Source organism: Cyprinus carpio, chromosome B12, assembly GCF_018340385.1.
Source record: "Cyprinus carpio isolate SPL01 chromosome B12, ASM1834038v1, whole genome shotgun sequence".
NCBI lineage: Eukaryota > Metazoa > Chordata > Actinopteri > Cypriniformes > Cyprinidae > Cyprinus > Cyprinus carpio.
Window position 1 is genome coordinate 7,577,189 of NC_056608.1, and position 12,362 is coordinate 7,589,550.

At 36.0% G+C, this 12,362-nt stretch overlaps 1 protein-coding gene across 16 annotated transcripts; it reads right to left on the reverse strand.

Moving 5' to 3' along the window:
* Positions 1 to 1,032: 1,032 nt before the first annotated feature.
* samd14 (sterile alpha motif domain containing 14) lies at positions 1,033 to 12,145 on the reverse strand. Of its 16 annotated transcripts, none has more exons than XM_042735168.1 (13): positions 11,839 to 12,081; positions 11,714 to 11,756; positions 11,518 to 11,562; positions 11,154 to 11,213; positions 10,924 to 11,062; positions 9,751 to 9,800; positions 7,658 to 7,815; positions 6,283 to 6,640; positions 6,088 to 6,175; positions 5,556 to 5,624; positions 5,299 to 5,434; positions 2,587 to 2,700; positions 1,033 to 1,312 (listed from the first exon to the last, which is right to left on the reverse strand). In XM_042735168.1, exons 6-13 carry the CDS (start codon positions 9,791 to 9,793, stop codon positions 1,151 to 1,153), a joined length of 1,128 nt encoding a protein of 375 aa, XP_042591102.1. In that variant the 5' UTR covers positions 9,794 to 9,800; positions 10,924 to 11,062; positions 11,154 to 11,213; positions 11,518 to 11,562; positions 11,714 to 11,756; positions 11,839 to 12,081; the 3' UTR covers positions 1,033 to 1,150. The 16 variants fall into 16 exon arrangements, with proteins under 16 accessions (XP_042591102.1, XP_042591100.1, XP_042591099.1 ...); XM_042735166.1 differs by having other exon boundaries at positions 10,924 to 11,071; XM_042735165.1 differs by lacking the exon at positions 11,518 to 11,562.
* Positions 12,146 to 12,362: the final 217 nt, after the last annotated feature.

A 12,362-nucleotide genomic window follows, 5' to 3' on the forward strand; every position in this document is an offset into this window, starting at 1 on the left:
TGTGTCTCTTTGTATCACCATATGCTGTGTATGCTATTCTGTGTCATCCGCACCACAAGGATGTGGTGTTTCTATGTGTATTTAGCTTTGATTTGAAATAAAAAATGAATTATTGAATAAAGTCATTATTTTTGTTTTCTGACGACGACTTTCATACCTTTTATGGACCTTGACACTGTTATTTATTTTTGCAGTCTATGGGACAGTCTCAAGTCTCCAGGTTTTTATCCAAAATATCTTAAATTGTGTTCCGAAGACGAACAGAGCTTTTACGGGTTTGGAACGACATGGGGGTAAGTGATTAATGACAAACATTTTATTTTGGGATGGAGTATCCCTTTAAGAACTTGTCCAAGAATTTAACCCAGAGAAACCAGACTCACTTTTCTGATTTAAATCTTTTTTTTTTTCTAACTGAATTTAGTCATTTTTGAATTGTACTGTTATGACCAGTCCTGAAGAAAACAAATTAGAAGGCTAACTTTAAGTCTAGTCTAAGCAGTTTATGCAACAGGCCCCAGTTCAACTGAATCGTCTCAGGTACAGGAGATCGATGATGGACAAATTATACATTTTAGGGTACACTGATCGCGCTAAATGTTTCTGATTAATTCTGGCTCATTCGTTGGGACTACAGTATGTCAGCCCGTAGATTCAGAAGCAGCATCCCAAAATAAGTTCCTGTTGCTCATGGTTCTGCCCAAAACTGTAAAATCACATTCAGGACATTGATTTTTTTCCTACAGTCCCACAACACTCCACACAATGTTATATGCCATCCTTGTGACATAGGCTTCATCCCAGAACACTAAACTAATCTGTAATGACAGATCTAATGATAAAGGTGGCGTATGAATGTCCACATATTCTGATGAATATGAGTTATGCTTATTTGTCATTTATTTTGTAGAGTGTAAGTCTGTCACTGAAACGAGTTTTACTTCATGATCCAATTCAAGCAGATCTTGAACTCTTCAGACACCTTGCACAAGTTCCTGAATCAGTTTTTGAATAAAATATGTAAATGAACAAATTTTGCAAGTTATCTTTATTACTATATCCATCAATAATACATTGTGAAAGCCAACGCAATGTTGGACATTAATAATGGCACCTGCAGCGTATTGTATTCAGTCTTTCAGAAATGCCATCAAGTGGTCAGTAATTTTTGTCCATCATCACTGTGTCCATTTTTCCCGCTGTCCCGTTTTCCGTGAACTCCATTCTGTCGCTCTGTCCTATCTTTACCAGCAGCAGAAAGCATTTTCTTTTTAAAACTGAAATCTGTGCCACGGCTGCTGTCACAGTCATTCTGGAAAAAAAAAGGACACAGAATGGTTTAGAGAGTCAGCTTTTTTTAAGGAACAAAATATATTTGTTGGTTACAGGTGAAACGTTTGAAGAATGACCGCTAAAGCAAACCACCAGGCAAATGTACCAAATGCTTTAATTTAGCATATTAAAACAGCACAGCAATTGATTTACTGAGCACAAACTGAACATGCAGCACAAACCACCTTTAATATGATTAAGCTAGTGTGAATCTGTTTCAATTCAATATAATATGATTGTCCTTCTCATTGAAAGATGCTGTGTAGCAGTGTGCCAGTGCCATCGATCAGATCTGAGAGGACTGAAACGGCACTTTATGAAAAATCTATATTAATGTTCAACCTGTATATTAAGATATTCTTGCAAGCAGTTCTGCAACCTTTCTGTCCCTTTTTGGATTTAGCATTACATAGCTGCACTCTTAGGTGTATTTATATAAAAAGATTTTTTTAATGTTTAAAAAAAAAAAAGTATTTAATGCTCATTAAGGCTGCATTTATTTGATTAAAAATATAATATATTTTAAAATGGTAAAATATGCCATTTATTCCTTTGTTTGCAAAGCTAAATGTTCAGCATCATTACTTCAGTCTTCAGTGTCACATGATCCTTCAGAAATCATTCTAATATGCCTATTTGGGGCTTAGATATTATTAATCATTACTGGTTCTCAATTAGTAATAATGGTTCTTATAATTATCAATGTTGAAAGCAGTTTTTGCTGCCCCCTTTTTTTGTGGAAACGGTGCTACATTTTTTTTTTTCAGGATTCTTTGATAAATAGAAAGTTCTTTATTTGAAATTTGTAACATTATGAATGTCTTTACTGTCACTTTGGATCAAATGTAATGTGTCCTTGCTGAATAAAGGTATTAATAAATTTATAATTGTTTAAACCTGAGCCCAAACTTTGAATACTGGAGTAATGGCTGCTAAAAATTCAGCCTTTGAACGAGTAATTTACATTTAGTCATTTTGCAGACGCTTTTATCCAAAGCGACTTACAATTGGGGGATACATAAAGTGATTCTTCTTAAAGAGGCAAACAGACACAGGAAGTGCTTGTAATACCAAGTTTTAGACATTGTTCAAATAATTACAAGCTAGAAAGAGATGGAATAAATAAAGAGAAAAAGAGTTTTTTTTATTTTTTATGATGAAGTCAAGTAGCTTCGAAAGAGATGAGTTTCAGGGATTCCGGAAAATTTAAGGGATTGTAATTTCTACAATAGAGTTAAAGTTCTGTTGTCTCACCCCATCTGAATGCTCGGGGAGGGTCTGATAGGGTTGTGATGACTCAGTCTTGCAGGGTCTGCAGTCTTCCAGTAAACCCTCTGAAGAATCAAAGTCCTCATCAGTACTGGAACCCTTGAAGAAAGAGGAATGATATTACAGTGCTGTAATACTCCATAATTCATAACTCCGGAATACATTCCGTTAGTTTTATACCAATTTGAAAAACTAACGGAATGCATAGTTGATATAAAAAACTGGATGATGAGTCATTTCTTACTGCTAAATTCTGAGAAAACAGAGGTGTTAATTATAAGACCTAAAAACTCTGCATGTAATAACCTAGAACGCTGTCTAGGACTTGATGGCTGCTCTGTCAATTCTTTGTCATCAGTTAGGAACCTAGGTGTGCTATTTGGTAGCAATCTTTCCTTAGAAAGCCACATTTCTAGCATTTGTAAAACTGCATTTTTCCATCTCAAAAATATATCTAAATTACGGCCTATGCTCTCAATGTCAAATCCAGAAATGTTAATCCATGCGTTTATGACCTCAAGGTTAGATTATTGTAATGCTTTATTGGGTGGTTGTTCTGCCCGCTTAATAAACAAACTCCAGCTGGTCCAAAATGCAGCAGCATTTCTTACTAGAACCAGGAAGTATAACCATATAAGCCCGGTTCTGTCAACACTGCACTTATTATTACTTATAAAGCCCTGATTAGTTTAGCACTTCAGTATTTGAACAAGCTCTTGTTACAATATAGTCCTCCATGTTCGCTGTGTTCTCAAAACTCTGCCAATTTGATAATACCTAGAATATCAAAGTCAACTGCGGGTGGCAGAACCTTTTCCTATTTAGCACCTAAACTAATACGCTAATACGCTTCTAATATCCAAATCCGTTAAAGGATTTTTAGGCTGCATTAATTAGGTAAACCGGAACTGGGAACACTTCCCATAACACCCGATGTACTTGCTACATTGTTGCTACAAGAATGCCATCTACGCTAATATTAGTCTGTTTCTCTCTTATTCTGAGGTCACCGTAGCCACCAGATCCAGTCTGTATCTAGGTCAGATGGTCACTGCAGTCAACCGGATTCAGTACGTATCCAGCCCAGATGGTGGGTCAGCACCTAGAAAGGACCTCTACAGCCCTGAATGTCAGCGGAAACCTGGACAACTAGATGAGCCCCAGATCCCCTGTAAAGACCTTGTCTCAGATGACCACTGGGACAAGACCACAGGAACCAGTTGAGTCCTCTGCACAATCTGACTTTGCTGCAGCCTGGAATTGAACTGCTGGTTTCGTCTGGCCAGAGGAGAACTGCCCTCCCGACTGAGCCTGGTTTCTCCCAAGGTTTTTTCTCCATTCTGTCAATGATGGAGTTTTGGTTCCTTGCCGCTGTCGCCTCTGGCTTGCTTAGTTGGGGACACTTCATTTACAGCGCTATCGTTGACTTGATTGCAAATGATTGCACAGATACTATTTAAACTGAACTGAGATGCATGATGACATCACTGAATTCAATGATGAACTTCCTTTAACTGTCATTTTGCATTATTGACACACTGTTTTCCTAGTTAATGTTGTTCAGTTGCTTTGACACAATCTGTTTTGTTTAAAGCGCTATATAAATAAAGGTGACTTGACTTGACATAATTGGCTGTGTAAAATAAATAATTAATTTCTGTCAAAGAGGCTATTAATTTAATCTGTGAGAGAATTTGTATAGAAAATGCAGTGTGCATTATTATTATCAATCCATTAAATGGCTCATTGTAACTGTGATTTTTTATTTTTCCTTTTTTTCTGAGGTCTACCAGTGATAGTAATTTGCAACTGCAATTTTTTCATCACCCTCTCTCAATTAACTGGCTCATTTTTGCAGCTGTGCCTTTAAAACGTTCTATGTAAACACCTCCTTTTTGCGAAATGAGAAGTACTGTACACACAGAGGCTGTGAATTTGCTATCGGACCAATATTTTAACTGCCAAAACCCTCAATCATTCAAATGTGCTGCCTTAAACTATTAATATCAGACTGAAAATAAATTTCCACCTTTCTTTCTAATATTTTAAGGGATGACATAAAACCTGGAAACAAGTTAGCATTTTAGCACTTTTTGTTCCACCATCCTATTGTAAATTAATTTTAGTTTTGAATGTTTTTTGGTTAAATGCTTGAAATAAGGTCTGGTTAACACAAGCTTTTTTATATGACAAAATACATCAGTAATAACCCTTTGTGATTTTGTTTAAAGTTTTCACTTGAATTGAAATGTAGTAGTTGCTAACAAGTGGCTAAATGGGAGGTTTTTGGAGAACAGGTGAACTCATCTACTCACTAGTCCACTTTTACAGCCTCATTGTGTTTAGAAGCATGCTCTTGCAAACTATTATAATTCTCAGGGAAACTTTCAAGGAAAAAGTTCTTAAAGACCAAAGAGTTGTCAGAAGCTTAATGGTGATGAGTCATGAAATCATGGTTAAGTTCACTTATAGCAAATGTTTCAGCTTTTTTACTTCTGGCAATTGTATTTATGCTTCAGAATTCATAAAAGCTGTGTTCATTTGTGAATGTTATAATAAAAATAGTCAACTTTTGTTGGTCACAGAGTTAATTTTCTGCTTTCCGGTTCGCCTATAAAAATCATCATCACTGCAGAACTTTATTGTTCCTCAAACAACAATAACAGAATTTATGGACTCTAGTTGAGGTTAGGTTACCTGGTTGAAAGGTTTGGATGGGGACTGGATGTTCTTGGGGGAGCCAGAACCTCTTAATCTTTCACTGAACCAGGAGAAAGGCACAAATGGTGGACCAGAGGAACGCGAGGACCGGTTCTCTGTTTTCTCTGAATCCCTGGATACAGACACACAAAATACATTACATACATCTACATCTGTACAGGTATGCAAGGAAACACTGGTGCTTAGATTACTGACATTAGCTGAATAAATGCAGAACAGACTCACACACATACCGATTTCCTGCTGAAAGTCTGTTGGATCTGTCTTTCCTGACCTTTCCATATGTGCGACGTAAAGTGACCCTGCCCACAGAAAAACAAGCAGATAACCTTTAAAGCCCAATTCTGGCCACTACTACAGCTGAATGATTGCTCTCATATACAAGACAGTGTTAACAGTCGTCAAATGCATTTTTTTCATGCTAAGTATACTATACATTTACATGTTTACGTACTTATTAAATATACCCAAATGCAGTTTATGATTCAATTATGATTTTTATATCAGTAAGTCTTGAGTGACAGATTTGAACAATACTTAGTGTGGAATAAATCTATTTTAAATATATTACTTTTTTTTAACTACAGTATATCTACAAATTGCATAATTATAGTTGTCCCTGCATGTTTAACATTTAAAATCTTAATTTAAAAACAAAGTTTGTGGTTAAAGAGTTTGTGCATTTTTAAATGATGTATATTTAAAAATTGATTTATTACATTTAATTGTTGATTTTTTGTAGCTCGAAACTTGTAGGATACTAACCCCAGATCAAGAAAGCGTCTCCTGGTTTTCTTGTCCAGCAGCACTGTTGGACTATCAGGTTCATCAGGGCCTGTGTCATGACTGTCGTCTGAAAACATAATCAAAATCATTTCAGAATCAGAATTCACATTTATTGTCTAAGTCTATGATATCAATGATATTTCATTAGATGAGATGTTTGTATGCAGTTCAAACCTTCGCTCTGTGAGTATTCTCCATAGTGTAGAAGGGGTTGGCTGCCCTCACGTGACTTGAGGTGGTCCGCCTGACAAAGATGGGCAGGGGAAGATGTCTCTGAATGGACGCAGGGCCTGGAGGGAGACTTAGATGGGGTGAGGGGCAAAGCCTCTTGAGAGGAAGTGTTCAGAAGGTGCCTGTAGCTCCGTCTTTCATCTTGTGCCTCCCTTTCTCCAACCACAGTGTAGGGGTCAAAGGTGAATGTTCGGTCTCTCCGTGAGGAAGGGGAGGAAAGGAGCAGGTCAGAGGATGGGGAGGAGCAGCGAAAGGAAGGGTGGATTGGAGAAGAGGAGGTCTGCACGGAGCCACCAAAACTCTAGACCACAGACACACACAATGACTATTCATTTAGAAAAAAATATACATTTATTGTGTTTCAGCTGGTTGCCAAACTAACATTTCTAATTTTCATTTAGTTTACCTTGATGTACTACAATAACTAAAACTAAAACTTAAAATAATAAAAACTATAGACATGTTAAAAAAAACTTTCACAAATAACAAAAATTACTACAAAATTACTAAAAGTTAACATAAAATATAAACTATAAAGAATGATAGTAAAAACTATAGCAGTTTCTCAGTTATACTGCAATAACACTAGTGTTTATATCTCGAGGTTGCATTTAAAGGAATTGTTTACCTAAAAATTCTGTATTAAACATATGCTGTTATTTTTTTTTCTTCTGTGGAACACACACACACACACACACACACACACACAAGTACAAAAATAAAAAATAAAAATCACACAAATCTTTTTTATTGACCATGACTGTTAAACTCCACAAATTACCACCAAAAAAGCAGCATGAATAATTCCAATAAAGAGCCAAATACTTTTATTAAAGATGCATTAAATAGATCAAAAGTGACATTAAAGACTTTTTATATATTTTTTTCTTTTACAAAAATGGTTTCAATAAATTAATTATTTTGAACTTTTTAAAATCTAAAAATCATCTAAAAATGTATCATTGTTTTATACTGTTTTCAATAGGGAAAATAAGAAATGTGTCGAGACTGGAGTTATATCTGCTAAACTGAAAGTTTGTTAGTAATAAATTACATTTATTTATTTATACTGTGTTTTTAATCAAATAAATGCTTATTACAGTGCTTATCTCAATTCTTTTGTCACCTATACGGCATTAAGTGAGTCAGGATTGTCGCTCAATCCAAAAAAAATAAGCGTATGGTGATGGCTCTTATAACAGCATATGAGTTTGGAATGACAAGAGGGTGAGTAAATAATATTACACATGACAAAATTGTCATTTTTGGGTGAACTACTCATTCAGTCAGATGCATGAAATCTATAACATACACACACCATTCTATCAATGCTGTCATCTCCATCTATCGAGCTCACACTGTCTCTCAGGCGGGTTCGGGAGGGCCGATGCCTCCTGGTTTTGATTGACAGTTGTGCTTTGGCTTTCTGTAGACTGCTGTCAAGTCGTTCAGTCTCTGGAACCGCCTCAGTCAGATCTAATGTGGTATAAAACACACAGACGTATGTTTACTCCCTGAGTTTGTTTGAAATTGAGCATTTGGAGACAAAAGCCTCAAACTCACACCACAAGTATGATGAAAATCATGATAAAAGACTGCTGCACTGCTCTCAACACACACTCATGCACACATTAGTGTTCATGTTAAAATCCATAAAATGCAGTGACACTGTAAAGCAGGCCTGAAGCTCTATTAAGCTGTCAACAGCCTAGATTACTTATATGAATGATGGGCGGCCATTCCTCATGTACACCCTGGGGGTGTGTGTGAGGGTCAGTGAAGTACACAAGCACACACTAACAAATACACTAAAGTCAGAGAATGGCATTGGGCAGTTTGTAAAAGTATAGTTACATGAACAAGAATTTCATATAAGTATTCATATTATAAAATTTTGTGTTTGTGAAAAAAAAAACTGCAAAAATCAACACGATTATATTCATAAGTATAAAATTAGCTGTGATTTAAATGGCTCTGTGAATCAAATAAGTACATTTTGATTCTTTTAAAAAAGTAGTATTGTATAATGTAGCGGAATTGTACTTTTTAAAAATAATATATGCATTTCACAAATTATTTATTTGGTTAGTACTATGTCAGTACAACTTTGTTGGCGCATGACATCACTGTTTGTCACATGACCTCATCACAATGAATTTTTAATTGCAAGTGGCAAGTAAAGGCAATAAAAAGTCAAAAGCAGTAATATTACATGGTCAAGGTCATCTGAGAGCATTGGACTGAGGTATACCACTTTGAAAAAATTTGTAAAAAAGCTGTCACTGGGGTGGTGCCCTTTCAAAAGGTACTAATATAAACCATTTACAAAATACTACTTTGTACACTTTAGGTAATAGTATGTATTTATATATGGTTTAGACACCATGTTGTATTTAAGATGGATAAAAAGCAGGCTGTGAGGGACAGACTTACAGCATTAATTATTTTTAAATTTTTTGTATTTGTATGTATATATATATATATATACTTGAACAACTTATTTTCATATGTATACATATATACTTTAACTTTAATGTAAACAACAACTCTAAATTAATAGTTTTATATTTAAATATATATAAAACTATAGCATATAGTTGTAACTACAGCATTCTTCAAAATATCTTCTTTTGTTTTCAGCAAAACAAAAAAAAAATACTGGTTTCAACCACTTGAGGGTGAGTAAATGATGAAAGAAATGTAATTTTGGGTGAACTATCCCACAATCTTTGTCATATTTTCAAATATTGTTTTGCTTCAAATAAAATATGTAATGTTGTGATTCACTTCATAGCTGGTTGGCTTGGTTCATGGCTTATAACGCTTTAATTAACAAATACTTTTTTTAAATCCCTATAGGACAAATAAATGGAAAAAAATACTTCCGGAATCAACTACACAGAAAAAGTGTGTGAACACTTATGCATCTCCCCCATAAGCAGTTGTAGACTGCTTATGGGGAGTTGAAACATGTTTATAAAAATAGTATATTTTAAACCCTGTCACAAGGTTCTACTCTATTCCATAGCAACCTTTCTTCTCCCAACTTGTTTTCAGATCTCAGCACTAATGCCTGTGGTGACGTAGACACTGACTCAGCAAGCTGCACCTTCAAAGCCTGTACAAAAATCCTGTGAAGCCAAACTCTTGAATGTGCCCATTACATCTTCCATTATTCCTCAACCATGATAGATGGCATCTAAAAATTCACAAAAATGTTAAATAAAATATTTACGACACTAAAACCAACCAGTGCACATGCTCAGAGAGAATCGTAGCCCCTGGTGCTTTTAGAGGCCAGACTGTAGCTGCTCTCTCCTGTAATGCGCTCAGTGCATTGGGAGTGTGGAAATGAAGATCTGGACATTAATGGAGGGGGGAGGGGATGGGCAGACGGGAGAGGTCACTCACCAAACACATCCTCTTCTGCCTCAGCCAGCGGAGTGGAGGACATCTTCAATCTGAAAGAGTGAAACTTTACAATTTAAATGCATATGGACAAGAAAACATTTCTTGGCCACAAACAGAGCAGTGTTAGTCTGTGCTTTTCAAGTGGGAATGCACAGATGTCACTGATCAATTTAAAAGTGCAAAAAAATTTTCTTTTAGTGTGTGCAATGCTGATTCTAAAATCTGCTCCTCAAACTACCACTAAATGAAATTAACTGAAAATAATTGACCAAGCTCAGAACTTTTTTTAACGTACTGTACTGTAAAATTTCTGAATTATTGTAGTTGAATTATAGGGAAACCAAGCACTATTTATTTTATGTGTAGTAAACTGGTAAATTCACATAAACATAAACTCTTTTAGTAGGGACACACCCACACACACACATAAACGGCGCTGACCAGTTGGCCAGGTTGGATTTGGCTGCCACATACACAGTGTCCAGGCAACAGGCCACTGTGCCATCTGCTGCCCAGCACCTTAGAACGGTCAGTGCCCTTACCATAATATTCATATCTATCTATCTATCTATCTATCTATCTATCTATCTATCTATCTATCTATCTATCTATCTGGCTGATCTGCACTATATTTTCACTGTTAAAGAAAAAAAACTGTGAATTTTATGGTATTAAAAAGGCAGCTGTGGTTGTCTAAAACATTTTCAGTTTAACAGATTGAAATTAAATTTACAGTAAAAAAAAAAACACCTTTAAAAAGCACAAGATATAAAAATAAAGCTAATCACAAGTAGGTCTTCCACAAGCTGAGGTAAATAATACATAGAAGGTGCACACAGTGTCATGCACACAAATACAAAACACCATCATGGTAACAAACAATAAACAACACTAAAATAAAGCAATAATCCTTATTTAACAAAATAAAATGTAATATAAAACCCTAATGCACACAACTGATAAGAAAATCAGTAGAAACAGTTATTTCAATTGAATTGAAATCAAATTTGAGCTGTCACAGATATCTGTAAATTTACTTTTTTTCCCATTGTAAATTATAAGATGAGTTCTTCTTTTTCACTTCCAAAAATTTTATTCATATGTAGTATTTTGCTATAAAATTACACAAAATGCCCAATTAGATCTTTTATAGTTTTTAACCAAATAACTTACCAATTAACAGGTTTTTACCGCAGCAATTTTACAGTGATGGGATAGTGTGTAGAGAGGAATTGTGATTAGGAAAGGTGGTTGAAAAAGGTTCACCTCCCCTGTGGTTAAGTTCAAGCCTCTGATCCATTAACCAAGGCCTCTTTACACGCTCAGAAAAAAAAGATAAAAAAAGCTGTCAATTTCATGCCTTATTTACCCCTAAAAGGCACCTATTAGTACCATAAAGTTACCTTGTGAAATGATGCTGCCCCAGTGACAGCTTTTGCTCCTTTTGGGGGGCTAAACAGTCACTAAATACAAAATAAACACAAGACAGGACTACAATTTTATAGCAAACGACTAACTTGTTTAAGAAATCACTATAATCTGACTGTCTATGCCACTGACACTGTCTATATGACTATAAGGGCCTCACTTACAGAAGTCATCTCACTGTGATGGAGATATGAAGCTAATGGACATAAAACTACCCCCCCCCCCAAACACATTATCCCATCTATAAGAATTAGGGGGGTAGGGCTGCTAAGTAGCTGACAGGCAGGGAATGGCAATAGCAAACAAATCAATATGGAGATGGGAGGGGACGAATCTGACCTGTGTGCACATATCAGCAAATACAAGCTTACTTCCACTGCAGGGCTAAAACAACAGAAATGGTACATGCTCATCAACATTTCCTTGGCTACGCAGAAATGCATAACCTTGTATCAAATACACACAATGCCTGATCAAGAGAAATGTGTGAAAAGGAGTACTTACATTCTTTATAGAAAGCATTAACCTAGCTCACCTCTGCTATAAGAGCTGCAGATGACAATCAGGACAAACAGAGGCTGTAAATCATGAATATTTCATTAAGACAAATGGATGGAAGGAGGAGAGGATGAAAAAGGAAAGATGGATAAACAGACTCACCTCTATGTAGTTGCGTATCCCACAGCAAAGCTTAGCTGCTGGGATGGGCTGACATACTGCTCCTCTGCCCTGCTCACGGGATGCTGCTGGAGGACTTCTGTTCCTGGATGAGCACAAATCTACAACGTCATTGGGCTACTCTGCGTGTGCACTCTCTCTCACACACACACACACACATACTCCTCCTCAGCAACAGAATGTCAGGCACTGCTATACACACCCAAGGACAGTGATGAAATGAAGGAGGCTGAGAGAGGAAGGGAGAGACAGAAAGGGGAGGGAGGTAGAGGCACATGTGCATCATGAATCAATGTTATTACCACTCCAACAACCAATCAGCTTTTATGCCCCATCACAGAGGAAATCTATCTGTGTGTCTGCTTCCATTTGACTTACAGATACATTTAAATTAAAAAAGTGTAGGCTATGTATGGGGAATCTGACTATATTTGAACTGAAGTGGATTATCATCTTTAAAAATGCAATAACACTACTTTAAATACATATAAATGATCATTTTAATA

What these genes read in the sequence shown, in the direction of transcription:
- samd14 (XM_042735156.1), bottom strand. Translation starts at nt 11,621, where the DNA reads ATGCATTTCTGCGTAGCCAAGGAAATGTTGATGAGCATGTACCATTTC. An exon ending in AGACGCTTTCTTGATCTGGG is followed by an intron (nt 5,625 to 6,087) that starts GTTAGTATCCTA and finishes TTCTGTGGGCAG; the next exon opens with GGTCACTTTACGTCGCACAT. An exon ending in AGACTTTCAGCAGGAAATCG is followed by an intron (nt 5,435 to 5,555) that starts GTATGTGTGTGA and finishes GTCTGTATCCAG; the next exon opens with GGATTCAGAGAAAACAGAGA.